This window comes from Salvelinus alpinus, chromosome 11 (assembly GCF_045679555.1).
Source record: "Salvelinus alpinus chromosome 11, SLU_Salpinus.1, whole genome shotgun sequence".
Taxonomy (NCBI): domain Eukaryota; kingdom Metazoa; phylum Chordata; class Actinopteri; order Salmoniformes; family Salmonidae; genus Salvelinus; species Salvelinus alpinus.
The window spans coordinates 74,682,130-74,706,336 of NC_092096.1; the positions used below are offsets into that span (position 1 = coordinate 74,682,130).

General features: G+C 39.0%; 1 protein-coding gene across 1 annotated transcript in view; it reads left to right on the plus strand.

Annotated features, from left to right (window-relative positions):
- Positions 1-9,669, plus strand: part of LOC139534803 (voltage-gated potassium channel subunit beta-3-like) — a 32,085-nt gene extending 22,416 nt beyond the window's left edge. Inside the window, exons 9-11 of the mRNA XM_071334259.1 lie at positions 1,062-1,182; positions 2,275-2,363; positions 7,930-9,669. Of these exons, the coding sequence (XP_071190360.1) occupies positions 1,062-1,182; positions 2,275-2,363; positions 7,930-8,019 (300 nt within the window). The 3' untranslated portion in view covers positions 8,020-9,669. The remainder of the gene's footprint in view (positions 1-1,061; positions 1,183-2,274; positions 2,364-7,929) is intronic.
- The last annotated feature ends 14,538 nt before the right edge of the window (positions 9,670-24,207 follow it).

The window sequence follows — 24,207 nt, forward strand, 5'->3', positions numbered from 1 at the left end:
GAACATGGCCAAGATGTTCAAATGTTCATAAATGACCAGCAGGGTCAAATAATAATAATCACAGTGGTTGTCGAGGGTGTAACAGGTCAGCACCTCAGGAGTAAATGTCAGTTGGCTTTTCATAGCCAATCATTCAGAGTATCTCTACCGCTCCTGCTGTCTCTAGAGAGTTGAAAACAGGCCTCCCGGGTGGCGCAGTGGTCTAGAGCACTGCATCGCAGTGCTATGCTGCGCCACCAGAGTCTGGGTTCGCGCCCAGGCTCTGTCGCAGCCGGCCGTGACCGGGAGGTCCGTGGGGCGACGCACAATTGGCTTAGCGTCGTCCGGGTTAGGGAGGGTTTGGCCGGTAGGGATATCCTTGTCTCATCGCGCTCCAGCGACTCCTGTGGCGGGCCGGGCGCAGTGCGCGCTAACCGAGGGGGGCGGGTGCACGGTGTTTCCTCCGACACATTGGTGCGGCTGGCTTCCGGGTTGGAGGCGCGCTGTGTTAAGAAGCAGTGCGGCTAGGTTGGGTTATGCTTCGGAGGACGCATGACTTTCGACCTTCGTCTCTCCCGAGCCCGTACGGGAGTTGTAGCGATGAGACAAGATAGTAATTACTAGCGATTGGATACCACGAAAATTGGGGAGAAAAGGGGATAAAATTTAAAAAATTAAAAAAAATAAAAAATAATAAAAAGAGAGTTGAAAACAGCAGGTCTGGGACAGGTAGCACGTCCAGTGAACAGGTCAGGGTTCCATAGCCACAGGCAGAACAGTTGAAACTGGAGCAGCAGCACGACCAGGTGGACTGGGGACAGCAAGGAGTCATAGCTGGAGGCTGTATTATTACCGCTAGAATATAAATAAATAAACCTGCAGTAGAATTCATCCACTCTCTGAGACAACACCAATAAGGCTGTCCATTACCGCACATCAATAAGCCCGGTTATACAAACTGTGTGTGTGTGTGTGTGTGTGTGTGTGTGTGTGTGTGTGTGTGTGTGTGTGTGTGTGTGTGTGTGTGTGTGTGTGTGTGTGTGTGTGTGTGTGTGTGTGTGTGTGTGTGTGTGTGTTTGCAGGGCTATGTGTGGATGAAGGATCGAATATTCAGTGAGGAGGGACAGAAACAGCTGGCCAAGATCAAAGAGCTCCACCCTCTGGCTGATCGGATGAACTGCACCCTATCTCAACTCGCTATAGGTACAGGTATTGCGTTGTGTTTGGGTGTGTTAGTGCTGAGCGATTCCCAGAAAACGTCGTAAATGGTTTTTTTTAAACAACTAATTGACTAATGTCTGTTCAATTATTTGAATTCCATAGTGTTTTTCTTTCTTTCGGTGAGCGCATTGTTTCTCTAGAGATAAATCAGATCTAACTGAGTAATGTTTTAGCTCTGACAGTGCAGTAATACACAACATATACCCAATATATACACAACATATACCCAATATATACATGTACACAACATGTACCCAATATATACATATACACAACGTATACCCAATATATAGACAACATATACCCAATATATACATGTACACAACGTATACCCAATATATAGACAACATATACCCAATATATACATATACACAACATATACAGAATATATACACAACATATACCCAATATATACATACACACAACATATACCCAATACATACATATACACAACATATACCCAATATATACATATACACAACATATACCCAATATATACATATACACAACATATACCCAATATATACATATACACAACATATACCCAATATATAGACAACATATACCCACAACATATACCCAATATATACATACACACAACATATACCCAATATATACATATACACAACATATACCCAATATATACATATACACAACATATACCCAATATATACATACACACAACATATACCCAATACATACATATACACAACATATACCCAATACACACATATACATACACACAACATATAGCCAATAGACACAAATCTAGTAAAGGAATGGATTTAAGAATATAAAAATATATGGATGAGGATTGTCAGAGCGGCAAAGACTAAGACATAGTAGAACTGTCTGTCTGTCTGTCTGTCTGTCTGTCTGTCTGTCTGTCTGTCTGTCTGTCTGTCTGTCTGTCTGTCTGTCTGTCTGTCTGTCTGTCTGTCTGTCTGTCTGTCTGTCTGTCTGTCTGTCTGTCTGTCTGCCTGCCTGCCTGCCTGCCTGCCTGCCTGCCTGCCTGCCTGCCTGCCTGCCTGCCTGCCTGCCTGCCTGTCTCTTCCCCCCCCTCTCCCTCCCCAGCCTGGTGTCTGCGTAGTGAGAGGGTCAGCTGTGTTCTCCTGGGGATCACCAACACAGACCAGCTGCACGAGAACCTCGGCTGTATCAGGGTAACACACACCACTCAAGGTGTAGACCTTACCGTGAAATGCTTACTCACAAGCCCTTAAGCAACACTGCAGTTCAAGAACTAACTAACCTAAAAAATAAATTAAATGTAACACAATCAAATAACAATAATGAGGCTATATACAGGGGCTACCGGTACCTAGTCAATGTGCGGGGGTACAGCTTAGTCGAGGTAATTTGTACATGTAGTGAGGAAAAAGAGACTATGCATAGATAATAAACAGCGAGTAGCAGCAGTGTAAAAACAAAGGGAGGGGGGGGGGTCAATGTATATAGTCCGGTGGCCATTTGATTGATTGTTCAGCAGGCTTATGGCTTGGGGGTAGAAGCTGTTAAGGAGCCTTTTGGTCCTAGACTTGTCGCTCCGGTATGTATAACCCAGTATCACTGATATAATGTGATGTATAGTCCAGTATCACTGATATAATGTGATGTATAGTCCAGTATCACTGATATAATGTGATATAATGTGATGTATAGTCCAGTATTACTGATATAATGTGATGTATAGTCCAGTATTACTGATATAATGTGATGTATAGTCCAGTATTACTGATATAATGTGATGTATAGTCCAGTATTACTGATATAATGTGATGTATAGTCCAGTATTACTGATATAATGTGATGTATAGTCCAGTATCACTGATATAATGTGATGTATAGTCCAGTATCACTGATATAATGTGATGTATAGTCCAGTATTACTGATATAATGTGATGTATAGTCCAGTATTACTGATATGTGATATAATGTGATGTATAGTCCAGTATTACTGATATAATGTGATGTATAGTCCAGTATTACTGATATAATGTGATGTATAGTCCAGTATTACTGATATAATGTGATGTATAGTCCAGTATCACTGATATAATGTAATATAATGTGATGTATAGTCCAGTATCACTGATATAATGTGATGTATAGTCCAGTATTACTGATATAATGTGATGTATAGTCCAGTATTACTGATATAATGTGATATAATGTGATGTATAGTCCAGTATTACTGATATAATGTGATGTATAGTCCAGTATTACTGATATAATGTGATGTATAGTCCAGTATTACTGCTATAATGTGATGTATAGTCCAGTATTACTGATATAATGGGATGTATAGTCCAGTATTACTGATATAATGTGATGTATAGTCCAGTATTACTGATATAATGTGATGTATAGTCCAGTATGACTGATATAATGTGATGTATAGATGTGATTTCTAGATGTGATGTATAGATGTGATGTATAGATGTGATTTCTAGATGTGATGTATAGATGTGATGTATAGATGTATAGATGTGATGTATAGATGTGATTTCTAGATGTGATGTATAGATGTGATGTATTGATGTATAGATGTGATGTATAGATGTGATGTATAGATGTGATGTATAGATGTGATGTATTGATGTATAGATGTGATGTATAGATGTGATGTATAGATGTGATTTCTAGATGTGATGTATAGATGTGATGTATAGATGTGATGTATAGATGTGATGTATAGATGTGATTTCTAGATGTGATGTATAGATGTGATGTATAGATGTGATTTCTAGATGTGATGTATAGATGTGATTTCTAGATGTGATGTATAGATGTGATGTATAGATGTATAGATGTGATGTATAGATGTGATTTATAGATGTGATTTCTAGATGTGATGTATAGATGTGATTTCTAGATGTGATGTATAGATGTGATGTATAGATGTGATTTCTAGATGTGATGTATAGATGTGATGTATAGATGTGATGTATAGATGTGATGTATAGATGTATAGATGTGATGTATAGATGTGATTTCTAGATGTGATGTATAGATGTGATGTATTGATGTATAGATGTGATGTATAGATGTGATGTATAGATGTGATGTATAGATGTGATGTATTGATGTATAGATGTGATGTATAGATGTGATGTATAGATGTGATTTCTAGATGTGATGTATAGATGTGATGTATAGATGTGATGTATAGATGTGATTTCTAGATGTGATGTTTATATGTGATGTCTAGATGTAATGTGGAGATGTGTTGTATAGATGTGATGTATAGATGTGATGTATAGATGGGCTGTATAGATGTGATGTATAGATGTGATGTATAGATGTGATGTATATATGTGTTGTATAGATGTGATGTATAGATGTGATGTATATATGTGTTGTATAGATGTGATGTATAGATGTGATTTCTAGATGTGATGTATATATGGGTTGTATAGATGTGATGTATAGATGTGATGTATATATGTGATGTATAGCTGTGATGTATAGATGTATAGATGTGATGTATAGATGTATAGACATGATGTGGTGTATAGATGTGATGTATAGCTGTGATGTATAGATGTGATGTATAGATGTATAGACATGATGTGATGTATAGATGTGATGTATAGCTGTGATGTATAGCTGTGATGTATAGCTGTGATGTATAGCTGTGATGTATAGATGTATAGATGTGATGTATAGATGTATAGATGTGATGTATAGATGTATAGACATGATAGGATGTATAGATGTGATGTATAGCTGTGATGTATAGATGTGATGTATAGATGTATAGATGTGATGTATAGATGTGATGTATAGATGTATAGATGTGATGTATAGATGTGATGTATAGATGTATAGACATGATGTGATGTATAGATGTGATGTATAGCTGTGATGTATAGATGTATAGATGTGATGTATAGATGTATAGATGTGATGTATAGATGTATAGACATGATGTGATGTATAGACGTGATGTATAGCTGTGATGTATAGATGTGATGTATAGCTGTGATGTATAGATGTATAGATGTGATGTATAGATGTGATGTATAGATGTGATTTCTAGATGTGATGTATAGATGTGATGTATAGATGTGATGTATAGATGTGATGTATAGCTGTGATGTATAGATGTATAGATGTGATGTATAGACATGATGTGATGTATAGATGTGATGTATAGATGTGATGTATAGCTGTGATGTATAGCTGTGATGTATAGATGTATAGATGTGATGTATAGATGTGATGTATAGATGTGATTTCTAGATGTGATGTATAGATGTGATGTATAGATGTGATGTATAGATGTGATGTATAGATGTGATTTCTAGATGTGATGTATAGATGTGATGTCTAGATGTATAGATGTGATGTATAGATGTGATGTATAGACATGATGTGATGTATAGATGTGATGTATAGCTGTGATGTATAGCTGTGATGTATAGATGTGATGTATAGATGTGATGTATAGATGTGATTTCTAGATGTGATGTATAGATGTGATGTATAGATGTATAGATGTGATGTATAGATGTGATTTCTAGATGTGATGTATAGATGTGATTTCTAGATGTGATGTCTAGATGTATAGATGTATAGATGTGATATATAGATGTATAGATGTGATGTATAGATGTATAGATGTGATGTATAGATGTGCTGTATAGATGTGATGTATAGATGTATAGATGTATAGATGTGATGTATAGATGTGATGTATAGATGTGCTGTATAGATGTATAGATGTGATGTATAGATGTGATTTCTAGATGTGATGTCTAGATGTATAGATGTGATGTATAGATGTGATTTCTAGATGTGATGTATAGATGTGATGTATAGATGTGATGTTTATATGTGATGTATAGATGTTATGTATAGATGGGCTGTATAGATGTGATGTATAGATGGGCTGTATAGATGTGATGTATAGATGTGATGTATAGATGTATAGATGTGATGTATAGATGTGATGTCTAGATGTGATGTATAGATGTATAGATGTGATGTATAGCTGTGATGTCTAGATGTGATGTATAGATGTGATGTATAGATGTATAGATGTGATGTATAGATGTGATTTCTAGATGTGATGTCTAGATGTATAGATGTGATGTATAGATGTGCTGTATAGATGTGATTTCTAGATGTGATGTATAGATGTGATGTATAGATGTGATGTTTATATGTGATGTATAGATGTTATGTATAGATGGGCTGTATAGATGTGATGTATAGATGGGCTGTATAGATGTGATGTATAGATGGGCTGTATAGATGTGATGTATAGATGTGATGTATAGATGTATAGATGTGATGTATAGATGTGATTTCTAGATGTGATGTGTAGATGTGATGTCTAGATGTATAGATGTGATGTATAGATGTGATGTCTAGATGTAATGTGTAGATGTGATGTCTAGATGTATAGATGTGATGTATAGATGTGATGTATAGACATGATGTGATGTATAGATGTGATGTCTAGATGTAATGTGTAGATGTGATGTCTAGATGTATAGATGTGATGTATAGATGTGATGTATAGACATGATGTGATGTATAGATGTGATGTATAGATGTGATGTATAGATGTGATTTCTAGATGTGATGTATAGATGTATAGATGTGATGTATAGATGTAATGTATAGATGTGATGTATAGATGTGATGTATAGATGTGATTTCTAGATGTGATGTATAGATGTATAGATGTGATGTATAGATGTGATTTCTAGATGTGATGTATAGATGTGATGTCTAGATGTATAGATGTGATTTCTAGATGTGATGTATAGATGTGATGTATAGATGTGATTTCTAGATGTGATGTATAGATGTATAGATGTGATGTATAGATGTAATGTATAGATGTGATGTATAGATGTGATGTATAGATGTGATGTCTAGATGTATAGATGTGATTTCTAGATGTGATTTCTAGATGTGATGTATAGATGTGATGTATAGATGTGATGTATAGATGTGATGTATAGATGTGATGTATAGATGTAATGTATAGATGTAATGTATAGATGTAATGTATAGATGTGATGTATAGATGTGATGTATAGATGTGATGTATAGATGTGATGTATAGATGTGATGTATAGATGTGATGTATAGATGTATAGACATGATGTGATGTTTATATGTGATGTATAGATGTGCTGTATAGATGTGATGTATAGATGTGATGTATAGATTTCTAGATTTGATGTATAGATGTATAGATGTGATGTATAGATGTATAGACATGATGTGATGTTTATATGTGATGTATAGATGTTATGTATAGATGGGCTGTATAGATGTGATGTATAGATGGGCTGTATAGATGTGATGTATAGATGTGATGTATAGATGTATAGATGTGATGTATAGATGTGATTTCTAGATGTGATGTATAGATGTGATGTCTAGATGTAATGTGTAGATGTGATGTCTAGATGTATAGATGTGATGTATAGCTGTGATGTATAGATGTGATGTATAGATGTGATGTCTAGATGTGTTGTATAGATGTGATGTATAGATGTGATGTATAGATGTGCTGTATAGATGGGCTGTATAGATATATAGATGTATAGATGTGCTGTATATATATATAGATGTATAGATGTGATGTATAGTCCAGTAGAGTTGATCTGATGTTATTATTTATGAAGATCACCTCATCCACACTCTCTCTCTCCTTCCCCCTGCTCTCTCTTCCTCGTTCCCCCATCCACCCTGGTCTCCTTCAGGTCCTCACCCAGCTTTCCCCTCAGACCGTAGCAGAGATGGACGATCTTCTGGGAAACAAACCCCGACCCAAGAAGGAGGCTCTCGCATGAAGAGAGATGGAGAGAAATCTAAAGGGAACAAGAGATGAAGAGAGAGACAGAGAATGGGGGAAAAGGAGACGAAAAGCAGAGGAGTGAAAAGGAGGAGAGGAAGGACAAACAAACAGATAATACTATGTAGAAGGAGAATCTGAAGTGAAGTACAGTCAGAAATTAAGGTTTAGATGTGTTCCTAAAGGGGTACAACTGGTTGTCACTGGGGTCCTCCTTTGTACTTTTGGTTAGAGGTACATAATTGTATCCCAGGTCATACCTCAGAGAGTACCTTTCTACACAGGTACAAATGCATGCTCTTTTCCTTTAAATAGTACTACCACAGTGACAAAGCCATTTGTCAAAGGTGGCAAAACATTACCTTTAGCATAGATCACGAAAACTGGTAAAACACTTTCACTCATGGGTGGCCAAAAATAACTATCTGAAAGCAACGCCCCCAGTAAGCCACGCCTCCAATATGCTTTCCCAGTGTGCCTTGACTGTCAAGGTTAGGAACAGTGTGAGGACACGACCTAAGCCATTTCAACTGGAACAACCATTTCAGTAACGGGTGCAAAAAAATCTAACTAACTGATTGGATTAGTTTCGAAAAATGTATGTTATTGATCTTTGTGTAGTATAACACAGATTTAAAAAAAAAAATCTATAAACCTGCAGCAGAGCATGCTGGGAAATATGATGATGAAAATAATGATGGTACAAATGACCCTTTTAGGGTGGCACCCCAGTGACACATCCCTTAGTTCCTTTTAGGGTGTCATTGTACCTTATAGTGGGTATTGAGGGTACCAAAAATACATTCGTACCCTGGGTAACAGAAATGCACAGTGCATTCGGAAAGTATTCAGACCCCTTGACTCGTTCCACATTCCACATCTACACACAATACCCCATAATGACATCACAATACCCCATAATGACATCACAAAACCCCATTATGACAAAACGAAAACAGGATTTTAGAATTTTTTCCGCACTTATACCCTTAAAAGGTGCAAGTATACTCTTTATCTGCACATGTACCTGAAAATGTACCATTATAGTCTTTATCTGCACATGTACCTGAAAATTTACCATTATAGTCTTTATCTGCACTTGTACCTGAAAATGTACCATTATACTCTTTATCTGCACTTGTACCTGAAAATGTACCATTATAGTCTTTATCTGCACATGTACCTGAAAATGTACCATTATAGTCTTTATCTGCACTTGTACCTGAAAATGTACCATTATACTCTTTATCTGCACATGTACCTTAAACGGTACCATTATACTCTTTATTTGCACTTGTACCCTAAAAGGTACCATTATACTCTTTATCTGCACATGTACCTGAAAATGTACCATTATAGTCTTTATCTGCACGTGTACCTGAAAATGTACCATTATACTCTTTATCTGCACATGTACCTTAAAGGTACCATTATACTCTTTATCTGCACGTGTACCCTTAAAAGGTACCATTATACTCTTTATCTGCACGTGTACCTTAAAAGGTAGCAAAATGTGAGATCAATATGTGTACCTCTATTCTGATATTTTTTTACCCCAGGGAACAATACGTACCCTTATTTCTAAGAGTGTATTGTTCTACTGCACACCACCTTTAAGACACTGTGCTCATCCCTTTAATACACACTGCTCATCCCTTTAATACACACTGTGCTCATCCCTTTAATACACACTGCTCATCCCTTTAAGACACACTGTGCTCATCCCTTTAATACACACTGTGGTCATCCCTTTAATACACACTGTGCTCATCCCTTTAATACACACTGTGCTCATCCCTTTAAGACACACTGTGCTCATCCCTTTAAGACACTGTGCTCATCCCTTTAATACACACTGTGCTCATCCCTTTAATACACACTGTGCTCATCCCTTTAAGACACACTGTGCTCATCCCTTTAAGACACTGTGCTCATCCCTTTAATACACACTGTGCTCATCCCTTTAATACACACTGCGCATCCCTTTAATACACACTGTGCTCATCCCTTTAATACACACTGCTCATTCCTTTAATACACACTGTGCTCATCCCTTTAAGACACTGTGCTCATCCCTTTAATACACACTGTGCTCATCCCTTTAATACACACTGTGCTCATCCCTTTAAGACACACTGTGCTCATCCCTTTAAGACACTGTGCTCATCCCTTTAATACACACTGTGCTCATCCCTTTAATACACACTGCGCATCCCTTTAATACACACTGTGCTCATCCCTTTAATACACACTGCTCATTCCTTTAATACACACTGCGCATCCCTTTAATACACACTGTGCTCATCCCTTTAATACACACTGCTCATTCCTTTAATACACACTGTGCTCATCCCTTTAATACACACTGCTCATCCCTTTAATACACACTGTGCTCATCCCTTTAATACACACTGCTCATCCCTTTAAGACACACTGTGCTCATCCCTTTAATACACACTGTGGTCATCCCTTTAATACACACTGTGCTCATCCCTTTAATACACACTGTGGTCATCCCTTTAATACACACTGTGCTCATCCCTTTAATACACACTGTGCTCATCCCTTTAAGACACACTGTGCTCATCCCTTTAAGACACACTGTGCTCATCCCTTTAATACACACTGTGCTCATCCCTTTAAGACACACTGTGCTCATCCCTTTAATACACACTGTGCTCATCCCTTTAAGACACACTGTGCTCATCCCTTTAAGACACTGTGCTCATCCCTTTAATACACACTGCTCATCCCTTTAATACACACTGTGCTCATCCCTTTAATACACACTGCTCATCCCTTTAAGACACACTGTGCTCATCCCTTTAATACACACTGTGCTCATCCCTTTAAGACACACTGTGCTCATCCCTTTAATACACACTGTGCTCATCCCTTTAAGACACACTGTGCTCATCCCTTTAAGACACTGTGCTCATCCCTTCAATACACACTGTGCTCATCCCGTTAAGACACACTGTGCTCATCCCTTTAATACACACTGTGCTCATCCCTTTAATACACACTGTGCTCGTCCCTTTAAGACACACTGTGCTCATCCCTTTAATACACACTGTGCTCATCCCTTTAAGAGACACTGTGCTCATCCCTTTAAGACACTGTGCTCATCCCTTTAATACACACTGTGCTCGTCCCTTTAATACACACTGTGCTCATCCCTTTAAGACACTGTGCTCATCCCTTTAATACACACTGTGCACATCCCTTTAAGACACACTGTGCTCATCCCTTTAATACACACTGTGCTCATCCCTTTAAGACACACTGTGCTCATCCCTTTAAGACACACTGGAGGGTGTCGGTGAACACTGAGACAAAAGGAGCAGACAGAAGAGGAAGCAGCAGCCGTCTGCCACAAAGACTATCCCCGGACCTCACCTCCAAGACCCTCCCAAAGGCACACAGACTGTGGCCAAGGCTCTGTACTTATGGTCTGTTCAGGGGGAGAGAAGAAGAAAGGACAGTAGAGGACCAGACTACCTCTGTGTGTGTAGACAGAGTCCATCTATGGAGGGAGCTATACAAACACTACTGTCATATAGACTAGAGAAGTTCACTGTCCTCGTAAACGCACATGCTGTATCTGTAACCCACTGGGTTGGCTGCTTTTCCTTCACTCTGCACTACAACTCATCCCAAACCATCACAATTGGGTTGAGGTCGTGTGATTGTGGCCAGGTCATCTGATGCAGCACTAAATCACTCTCCTTCTTGGTCAAATAGACCTAACACAGCCTGGAGGTGTGTTGGGACATTGTACTGTTGAAAAAAAATGAAAGCGCAAACCAGATGAGATGGGAAATGTAGTCCTGACCCGACAAATCTGTACCTCTAACCCTGATATTACATATCTATAACTCTATCCTCTCCATAACTCTAACCCTACATATCTATATCTCTATAACTCTAACCCTACATATCTATAACTCTATCCCTACATATCTATAACTCTAACCCTACATATCTATAACTCTAACCCTACATATCTATAACTCTAACCCTACATATCTATAACTCTATCCTCTCTATAACTCTAACCCTACATATCTATAACTCTAACCCTACATATCTATATCTCTATAACTCTAACCCTACATATCTATAACTCTAACCCTACATCTCTAAAACTCTAACCCTACATATTTATAACTCTAACCCTACATATCTATAACTCTAACCCTACATATTTATAACTCTAACCCTACATATCTATAACTCTAACCCTACATATCTATAACTCTATAACTCTAACCCTACATATCTATAACTCTAACCTTACATATCTATAACTCTAACCCTACATATCTATAACTCTAACCCTACATATCTATAACTCTAACCCTACATATCTATAACTCTATCCTCTCTATAACTCTAACCCTACATATCTATAACTCCAACCCTACATATCTATAACTCCAACCCCACATATCTATAACTCTAACCCTACATATCTATAACTCTAACCCTACATATCTATAACTCTAACCCTACATATCTATAACTCTAACCCTACATATCTATAACTCTAACCCTACATATCTATAACTCTAACCCTACATATCTATAACTCTAACCCCACATATCTATAACTCTAACCCTACATATCTATAACTCTAACCCTACATATCTATAACTCTAACCCTACATATCTATAACTCTCACCCTACATATCTATAACTCTAACCCTACATATCTATAACTCTATCCTCTCTATAACTCTAACCCTACATATCTATAACTCTAACCCCACATATCTATAACTCTAACCCTACATATCTATAACTCTATCCTCTCTATAACTCTAACCCTACATATATATAACTCTAACCCTACATATCTATAACTCTAACCCTACATATCTATAAATCTAACCCTACATATCTATAACTCTAACCCTACATATCAATAACTCTAACCCTACATATCTATAACTCTATCCTCTCTATAACTCTAACCCTACATATCTATAACTCTATAACTCTAACCCTACATATCTATAACTCTAACTCTATCCTCTCTATAACTCTAACCCTACATATCTATAACTCTAACCCCACATATCTATAACTCTAACCCCACATATCTATGTAGGGTTAGATAACTCTATATAACTCTAATATAACTATATAACTTAGAGTTATAGATATGTAGGGTTAGAGTTATAGATATGTAGGGTTAGAGTTATAGAGAGGATAGAGTTAGAGTTATAGATATGTAGGGTTAGAGTTATAGATATGTAGGGTTAGAGTTATAGATATGTAGGGTTAGAGTTATAGAGAGGATAGAGTTAGAGTTATAGAGATGTAGGGTTAGAGTTATAGATATGTAGGGTTAGAGTTATAGATATGTAGGGTTAGAATTATAGATATGTGGGGTTAGAGTTATAGATATGTGGGGTTAGAGTTATAGATATGTGGGGTTAGAGTTATAGAGTTATAGATATGTAGGGTTAGAGTTATAGAGAGGATAGAGTTAGAGTTATAGATATGTAGGGTTAGAGTTATAGATATGTGGGGTTAGAGTTATAGATATGTAGGGTTAGAGTTATAGAGTTATAGATATGTAGGGTTAGAGTTATAGATATGTAGGGTTAGAGTTAAAGATATGTAGGATTAGAGTTATAGATATGTAGGGTTAGAGTTATAGATATGTAGGGTTAGAGTTATTGATATGTAGGGTTAGAGTTATAGATATGTAGGGTTAGAGTTATAGATATGTAGGGTTAGAGTTATAGAGAGGATATAGTTAGAGTTATAGATATGTAGGGTTAGAGTTATAGATATGTAGGGTTAGAGTTATAGAGAGGATAGAGTTAGAGTTATAGAGAGGATAGAGTTATATATATGTAGGGTTATAGTTATAGATATGTAGGATTAGAGTTATAGATATGTAGGATTAGAGTTATAGATATGTAGGGTTAGAGTTATAGATATGTAACTTATAGATATAACCCTACATATCTATTTTTCAGATTTTATTTATTTCAAAGAAAAGAAGTGAAAGACAGAACAGTAGAAACTGTTAAACACGGTGTGTAGGTGGGAAGCCCTGAAAAAGGTATGTTTATTGTGACTGTACCTGACTCAGTAAACCAGAAAAACATCAATGATTTGTTTTTGTGTCTGTGTGTGTGTGTGTGTCTGTCTGTGGGTGTGTGTGTGTCTGTGTGTCTGTCTGTGTGTGTGTGTGTGTGTGTGTGTGTGTGTGTGTGTGTGTGTGTGTGTGTGTGTGTGTGTGTGTGTGTGTCTGTCTGTGTGTGTCTGTGTGTGTGTCTGTCTGTGTGTGCGTGTGTGTGTGCGTGCGTGTGCATGTGTGCGTGTGTGCGCATGTGTGCGTGTGTGTGCTAGGATACATGAGGGGATTATTGGGTAGTTTGATTCATCAGGCTGACCCCCAGTCTTCATGGGGGGATTATCGGGTAGTTTGATTCATCAGGCTGACCCCCAGTCTTCATGGGGGGATTATCGGGTAGTTTGATTCATCAGGCTGACCCCCAGTCTTCATGGGGGGATTATCGGGTAGTTTGGTTCATCAGGCTGACCCCCAGTCTTCATGGGGGGATTATCGGGTAGTTTGGTTCATCAGGCTGACGCCCAGTCTTCATGGGGGGATTATCGGGTAGTTTGGTTCATCAGGCTGACCCCCAGTCTTCATGGGGGGATTATCGGGTAGTTTGGTTCATCAGGCTGACCCCCAGTCTTCATGGGGGGATTATCGGGTAGTTTGGTTCATCAGGCTGACGCCCAGTCTTCATGGGGGGATTATCGGGTAGTTTGGTTCATCAGGCTGACCCCCAGTCTTCATGGGGGGATTATCGGGTAGTTTGGTTCATCAGGCTGACGCCCAGTCTTCATGGGGGGATTATCGGGTAGTTTGGTTCATCAGGCTGACCCCCAGTCTTCATGGGGGGATTATCGGGTAGTTTGGTTCATCAGGCTGACGCCCAGTCTTCATGGGGGGATTATCGGGTAGTTTGGTTCATCAGGCTGACCCCCAGTCTTCATGGGGGGATTATCGGGTAGTTTGGTTCATCAGGCTGACGCCCAGTCTTCATGGGGGGATTATCGGGTAGTTTGGTTCATCAGGCTGACCCCCAGTCTTCATGGGGGGATTATTGGGTAGTTTGATTCATTGGTTTAGGTAAACTGTCTGGGACCTGGAAGAATCCATTGACGGGTTTAGGTAAACTGTCTGGGAGGTATGAGTATATGTAGATGAAAGTGCATAATTGGTGCATATTAATGTCGTAAATAGACAAGATATTGAGTTATAGTATAGAGTTAGGAAGCAAGCCTGATGAACCAAACCCCTAATCTGTCTGATGACACCAACAGATTTCATCACTTTGCTGCAGACAAATTTAATAAAATCTTTCCAGGATAACGTTTCATCAATTAGAACTCAATGGGGAATCTAGTGGATGGGATTTGTTCCATTTCATTCAAACCAATTGAGATTCTCGCTCTTTTTTTATTCTTACTTGTGAATATAATAAAGTAGCATTTTTGTACATTTAAAGATCATTTGTTTATCTGTAACCATTCAGAAACTGTGGAAATACCTGAGTTTGTTTCATTAATTAGTGAATCAAGATTTTTGCGTGATAAAATCTAATTGGTATCATCAGAAAAGAGAAAGGGAAGTGCAGTTGAAGACCCAGCAGTAAGGTCATTGATATAGATTAGTATGGTAGAAGACCCAGCAGTCAGGTTATTGATATAGATTAGTATGGTAGAAGACCCAGCAGTCAGGTTATTGATATAGATTAGTATGGTAGAAGACCCAGCAGTCAGGTTATTGACATAGATTAGTATGGTAGAACACCCAGCAGCAAGGTTATTGATATAGATTAGTATGGTAGTAGACCCAGCAGTAGGGTTATTGATATAGATTAGTATGGTAGAACACCCAGCAGCAAGGTTATTGATATAGATTAGTATGGTAGAAGACCCTGCAGTCAGGTTATTGATATAGATTAGTATGGTAGAAGACCCAGCAGTAAGGTTATTGATATAGATTAGTATGGTAGTAGACCCAGCAGTAAGGTTATTGATATAGATTAGTATGGTAGTAGACCCAGCAGTCAGGTTATTGATATAGATTAGTATGGTAGAAGACCCAGCAGTAAGGTTATTGATATAGATTAGTATGGTAGTAGACGCAGCAGTCAGGTTATTGATATAGATTAGTATGGTAGTAGACCCAGCAGTAAGGTTATTGATATAGATTAGTATGGTAGTAGACCCAGCAGTAAGGTTATTGATATAGATTAGTATGGTAGTAGACCCAGCAGTAAGGTTATTGATATAGATTAGTATGGTAGTAGACGCAGCAGTCAGGTTATTGATATAGATTAGTATGGTAGAAGACCCAGCAGTCAGGTTATTGATATAGATTAGTATGGTAGAAGACCCAGCAGTCAGGTTATTGAAATAGATTAGTATGGTAGAAGACCCAGCAGTAAGGTTATTGATATAGATTAGTATGGTAGAACACCCAGCAGCAAGGTTATTGATATAGATTAGTATGGTAGTAGACCCAGCAGTAGGGTTATTGATATAGATTAGTATGGTAGAAGACCCAGCAGTCAGGTTATTGATATAGATTAGTATGGTAGAAGACCCAGCAGTCAGGTTATTGATATATATTAGTATGGTAGAAGACCCAGCAGTCAGGTTATTGATATAGATTAGTATGGTAGAAGACCCAGCAGTCAGGTTATTGATATAGATTAGTATGGTAGAAGACCCATCAGTAAGGTTATTGATATAGATTAGTATGGTAGAAGACCCAGCAGTCAGGTTATTGATATAGATTAGTATGGTAGAAGACCCAGCAGTCAGGTTATTGATATAGATTAGTATGGTAGAAGACCCAGCAGTCAGGTTATTGATATAGATTAGTATGGTAGAAGACCCAGCAGTAAGGTTATTGATATAGATTAGTATGGTAGAACACCCAGCAGCAAGGTTATTGATATAGATTAGTATGGTAGTAGACCCAGCAGTAGGGTTATTGATATAGATTAGTATGGTAGAAGACCCAGCAGTCAGGTTATTGATATAGATTAGTATGGTAGAAGACCCAGCAGTCAGGTTATTGATATAGATTAGTATGGTAGAAGACCCAGCAGTCAGGTTATTGATATAGATTAGTATGGTAGAAGACCCAGCAGTCAGGTTATTGATATAAATTAGTATGGTAGAAGACCCATCAGTAAGGTTATTGTTATAGATTAGTATGGTAGAAGACCCAGCAGTCAGGTTATTGATATAGATTAGTATGGTAGAAGACCCAGCAGTCAGGTTATTGATATAGATTAGTATGGTAGAAGACCCAGCAGTCAGGTTATTGATATAGATTAGTATGGTAGAAGACCCAGCAGTCAGGTTATTGATATAGATTAGTATGGTAGAAGACCCAGCAGTAAGGTTATTGATATAGATTAGTATGGTAGAAGACCCAGCAGTCAGGTTATTGATATAGATTAGTATGGTAGAAGACCCAGCAGTCAGGTTATTAATATAGATTAGGAATAACAACGGTCCAGTTGTCTTGGCCCTGGTAGATGCCAAGCCATTTGTATAAACAAATTGTTCTCTCTCATAAACATAACTATAACCAATTATGTGTTTAATCGTGAAAAATGTAATAATGCAATAAGAAAGTAATATTTAATGATTAACCGTTTAAAACGCTTTGGATGAATCTATAAGGTGCCAAGAGTGTATTAATTGTTAAGGGCTGTAAAGATTTTATCTACAAGTTGCAAAAGAGACATATCTGTGGAGTAGTTTTTGTGAAAACCATATTGGTGCTCATATAGAATACCGTGTTGATTTAAATGTTTTAACATTCTCTTACACACCAACTTTTAGAAAAACATGGTAGTATAGATATTGGGCGATAGTTTATAAAGGATCTTGGATCCCCAGATTTACAGAGGGGGATAACTTTGGCAATTTTCAAATCTTTAGGAACAATACCAGTTTGCATAGATTTGGTGAAGATATAAATTAGAGGTTCAGTGATCGAGGAAGACACTGATTTCACCAGAGGCACCAATCTCATCATGACCTACTGCTGATATCTCTAAATGACCTCCATCACCTCCATCCCCTCCATTACCTCCATCACATCAGGAGGATCAAACTGAAGCAGAGAAGGGAAATGTCCTTTAATGTAATCCAAGGGATTTCCGTCAGTTTTCTCTCATTTCTTTGACAGAGAGAAACCCACATTTACAAAAAGGGTATTAAATTGACATGAAATAGCATCAGTGTCACTATAGGTCTTATTTACAACAAGACATTGAGATGGAATAGCATCAGGATCACTATAGGTCTTATTTCCAACAAGACATTGACATGAAATAGCATCAGGATCACTATAGGTCTTATTTCCAACAAGACATTGAGATGGAATAGCATCAGTGTCACTATAGGTCTTATTTCCAACAAGACATTGACATGAAATAGCATCAGGATCACTATAGGTCTTATTTCCAACAAGACATTGAGATGGAATAGCATCAGTGTCACTATAGGTCTTATTTCCAACAAGACATTGAGATGGAATAGCATCAGGATCACTATAGGTCTTATTTCCAACAAGACATTGACATGAAATAGCATCAGGATCACTATAGGTCTTATTTCCAACAAGACATTGACATGAAATAGCATCAGGATCACTATAGGTCTTATTTCCAACAAGACATTGACATGAAATAGCATCAGGATCACTATAGGTCTTATTTCCAACAAGACATTGAGATGGAATAGCATCAGTGTCACTATAGGTCTTATTTCCAACAAGACATTGAGATGGAATAGCATCAGTGTCACTATAGGTCTTATTTCCAACAAGACATTGACATGAAATAGCATCAGTGTCACTATAGGTCTTATTTCCAACAAGACATTGAGATGGAATAACATCAGGATCACTATAGGTCTTATTTCCAACAAGACATTGAGATGGAATAACATCAGGATCACTATAGGTCTTATTTCCAACAAGACATTGACATGGAATAACATCAGGATCACTATAGGTCTTATTTCCAACAAGACATTGACATGAAATAGCATCAGTGTCACTATAGGTCTTATTTCCAACAAGACATTGAGATGGAATAGCATCAGGATCACTATAGGTCTTATTTCCAACAAGACATTGAGATCTATAGTTGTAGATGCTTTTTTCTTAGTCAACAGTTGATTGATGATTTTCCAAGTTGACTTTATATTATTTAAGGATTCTTGGAATTTGTTTGTAAAATATACTTTTGTGGATTGTTCTTATACTTTTGGTAATTTGCAGAGTTCAAGGGAGAGGGATTTGTGAGAAACTTTTTATACAATTTGTTTTTTAAAGTGAGGTTTCCAGAACCTTCTGCTGCTCTTACATGGTTTAACTAAGGGAAAGCAGTGGTGAAATACAGAACCTTCTGCTGCTCTTACATGGTTTAACTAAGGGAAAGCAGTGGTGAAATACAGAACCTTCTGCTGCTCTTACATGGTTTAACTAAGGGAAAGCAGTGGTGAAATACAGAACCTTCTGCTGCTCTTACATGGTTTAACTAAGGGAAAGCAGTGGTGAAATACAGAACCTTCTGCTGCTCTTACATGGTTAAACTGAGGGAAAGCAGTGGTGAAATACAGAACCTTCTGCTGCTCTTACATGGTTTAACTAAGGGAAAGCAGTGGTGAAATACAGCATTGAAAGATGTGAGAAAACTCTGGTAAGCAGACTCCACATCGGCCTGATCATAAACAATTCACCATGAAATATCAATCGACATTTTACAGCGCTCACAATTACTTATTTAATGCTGCTAATCATCCCGTCTATTCATTTCCAGCTGCCAAAGAGAAGTGGGAAATTGGAAAGAGATCACTATAAAGTATACCTGTATTAGCCACATTATTAATATAATTAGTAAAAATATGACCAACAAGGGTGGCAGGTGAACTGGTCAGTCTTGTGGGATTATAGGTCAGGGGACACAGATAGATGATGGATAAAGTATTTAAAACATCAGATGTCAGTGAGATGTTCTCACTTTCAAATACATTTATGCTGTAATCACCCAATATAAAACACATTTTATCTTCATTATTAATCAAGTCCAAGGTTAATGCAAGGATATCAATGAAAATACCCATGTCAGCATCGGGTGGCCGATAGATGCATCCAATTACCACTTTTTTTTACCACCAACAAATGAACAGGAGGGAATTTCTATGAAAAGATTTAACATCAATGTTATCAAGCGTAAGTGCGAGGTCCTCTCTCACAGAGAATTGAAAACATTTATGAACAAAAATGGACCCTCGTCCTCCCACTCTTGAGGTTCTCCAGTGGTGAGCAGCATTATAAGGAGACATGTTAAAGCATGATTGTCTCTTCAGTCAACCAGGTTTCTGAAAGGGCAACAATGGAACATTCATAACTGAGACAAGACAGATATTAAAGGTGGTCATGATTTTTAGGAAGACTGTGAACATCCAAATGAAAGGTAGAAAATAAGCTTGTCTTGGAATTAGATACACTGCTGTACAGGCTGTTAATCTGTTTCACATTATAGTAATCACAAGTGATAGATTTTTTAAATCTAGATCAACACAATGATTATATTTATAATTGGCTTCATTAATATCTAATGGGTTAAAGACCATGTTATCAGGGTTGATATCTTGCCCAACTTAAAGAGATACACAGTCTGAGAGTGGAACAGAAACAAGTGTATGCCTCACATGTCCAATACAACCATACATTGGTGTTAGTTTCATCAGTAGGGGTGCACTTCCTGTGGACTGCACATTGACACAGTCCACCTAACACCACTGAAGACAGTTAGCAATGTGTGGTAACGGTCATGAGGTGAAACACAGAAACACACTTCTTCAATTGGCAGCAGTTCCTTTCTTTTTTGATGGAGATTTGAGTTCCCTTCAGGCACTTGGCTCTCCTGAGAATCATCTTTGAACCAGTTTCATCACTATAGATCTTTATTTTATTTATTTAACGAGGCAAGTCAGTTAAGATCAAATTCTTATTTACAATGACGACCTACCAAAAGGCCTCCGCAGGGACGGGGGCCGGGATTCTAAATAACAATGTAGGACAAAACACACATCACAAGAGAGAACTAAATCTTTCCGTCGGGGAAGAAAAACCCATTTATATGCGCCCTCTAACATTTCGATGAGTTTAGCGTCTAGTTTGAGTTGTTCTGCCAGGAGTTTCTTGGCCTTGAGTTCTGTGTCATACCAAGTTTCAGTCTTTATGTCCTCAATTCCATCCATTAAAATGTTATTGTACCTCGAGTGGTTTTCGAGGTAGTCTCCTTTGGAAGAGTGCTTGTCAAGTGTTGTTTGGAAAATTGTGAAATCCTCAGACATGGTTTTGAATGCAGTCAACTCTAACCCTACATATCTATAACTCTAACCTACATACAGTGCATTTGGAAAGTATTCAGACCCCTTGACTTTTTCCACATTTTGTTACGTTACAGCCTTATTCTAAAATGGATTACATAAATAACAATCCTCAGCAATATACAAACAATACCCCATAATGACATCACAATACCCCATAATGACATCACAATACCCCATAATGACATCACAATACCCCATAATGACGAAGTGAAAACATTTTTATTTTTATAAAAAATAAAAACAGAAGTACCTTATTTACATAATTATTCAGACCCTTTGCTATGAGACTCGAAATTGAGATGAGGTGCATTCTGTTTCCATTGATCATCCTTGAGATGATTCTACAACTTGATTAGAGTCCACCTGCGGTAAATTCAATTGATTGGACATGATTTGGAAAGGCACACACCTGTATTTATAAGGTCCCACAGTTGACAGTGCATGTCAGATTTTAAACCAAGCCATTAGGTTGAAGGAATTGTCCATAGAGCTACGAGATGATTGTGTTGAGACAGAGAGGTGGGGAAGGGTAACAAAACATTCTGCAGCATTGAAGGTCCCCAAGAACACAGTGGCCTCCATCATTCTTAAATGGAAGTTTGGAACCACCAAGACTCTTCCTAGAGCTGGCCGCCCGGCCAAACTGAGCAATCGGGGGAGAAGGGCCTTGGTCAGGGAGGTGACCAATAACCCGATGCTCACTCTGACAGAGCTCCAGAGTTCCTCTGTGGAGGTGGGAGAATCTTCCAGAAGGACAACCATCTCTGCAGCACTCCACCAATCAGGCCTTTATAGTAGAGTGGCCAGATGGAAGCCACTCCTCAGTAAAAGGCACATGACGGCCCGCTTGGAGTTTGCCAAAAGGCACCTAAAGGACACGGACCACGAGAAACACGATGTTCTGGTCTGATGAAACCAAGATTGAACTCTTTGACCTGAATGCCAAGCGTCACGTCTGGAGGAAACAAGGCACCATCCCTATGGTGAAGCATGGTGGTGGCAGCATCATACTGTGGGGATGTTTTTCAGCTGCAGGGACTGGGAGCCTAGTCAGGGTCGAGGGAAAGATGAACGGAGCAAAGTAGAGAGAGATCCTTGATGAAAACCTGCTCCAGAGCGCTCAGGACCTCAGACTGAGGTGAAGGATCACCTTCCAACAGGACAACGACCCTAAGCACAAGGCCAAGACAACTCAGGAGTGGCTTCGGTACAAGTCTCTGAATGGCCTTGGGTGGCCCAGCCAGAATCCGGACTTGAACCCGATCGAACATCTCTGGAGAGACCTGAAGATATCTATGCAGCAACGCTCCCCATCCAACCTGACAGAGCTTGAGAGGATCTGCAGAGAAGAATGGGAAAAACTCTCCAAATAAAGGAGTGCCAAACGTGTAGCGTCATACCCAAGAAGACTCAAGGCTGTAATCGCTGTCAAAGGTGCTTCAACAAAGTACTGAGTAAAGGGTCTGAATACTTATGTAAATGTGATATTTCCATACATACAGTTCCACATATCAGCCCTGTCGTCCCTAGAACATATCAGCCCTGTCGGTCCCCAGAACATATCAACCCTGTCGGTCCCTAGAACATATCAACCCTGTCGGTCCCTAGAACATATCAGCCCTGTCGGTCCCTAGAACATATCAGCCCTGTCGTCCCTAGAACATATCAGCCCTGTCGGTCCCCAGAACATATCAGCCCTGTCGGTCCCTAGAACATATCAGCCCTGTCGGTCCCTAGAACATATCAACCCTGTCGGTCCCTAGAACATATCAGCCCTGTCGGTCCCTAGAACATATCAGCCCTGTCGTCCCTAGAACATATCAGCCCTGTCGGTCCCCAGAACATATCAGCCCTGTCGGTCCCTAGAACATATCAGCCCTGTCGTCCCTAGAACATATCAGCCCTGTCGGTCCCCAGAACCTATCAGCCCTGTCGGTCCCCAGAACATATCAGCCCTGTCGGTCCCTAGAACATATCAGCCCTGTCGGTCCCTAGAACATATCAGCCCTGTCGGTCCCTAGAACATATCAGCCCTGTCGGTCCCTAGAACATATCAGCCCTGTCGGTCCCTAGAACATATCAGCCCTGTCGGTCCCTAGAACATATCAGCCCTGTCGGTCCCTAGAACATATCAGCCCTGTCGGTCCCTAGAACATATCAGCCCTGTCGGTCCCTAGAACATATCAGCCCTGTCGGTCCCTAGAACATATCAGCCCTGTCGGTCCCTAGAACATATCAGCCCTGTCGGTCCCTAGAACATATCAGCCCTGTCGGTCCCTAGAACATATCAGCCCTGTCGGTCCCTAGAACATATCAGCCCTGTCGGTCCCTAGAACATATCAGCCCTGTCGGTCCCTAGAACATATCAGCCCTGTCGGTCCCTAGAACATATCAGCCCTGTCGGTCCCTAGAACATATCAGCCCTGTCGGTCCCTAGAACATATCAGCCCTGTCGGTCCCTAGAACATATCAGCCCTGTCGGTCCCTAGAACATATCAGCCCTGTCGGTCCCTAGAACATATCAGCCCTGTCGGTCCCTAGAACATATCAGCCCTGTCGGTCCCTAGAACATATCAGCCCTGTCGGTCCCTAGAACATATCAGCCCTGTCGGTCCCTAGAACATATCAGCCCTGTCGGTCCCTAGAACATATCAGCCCTGTCGGTCCCTAGAACATATCAGCCCTGTCGGTCCCTAGAACATATCAGCCCTGTC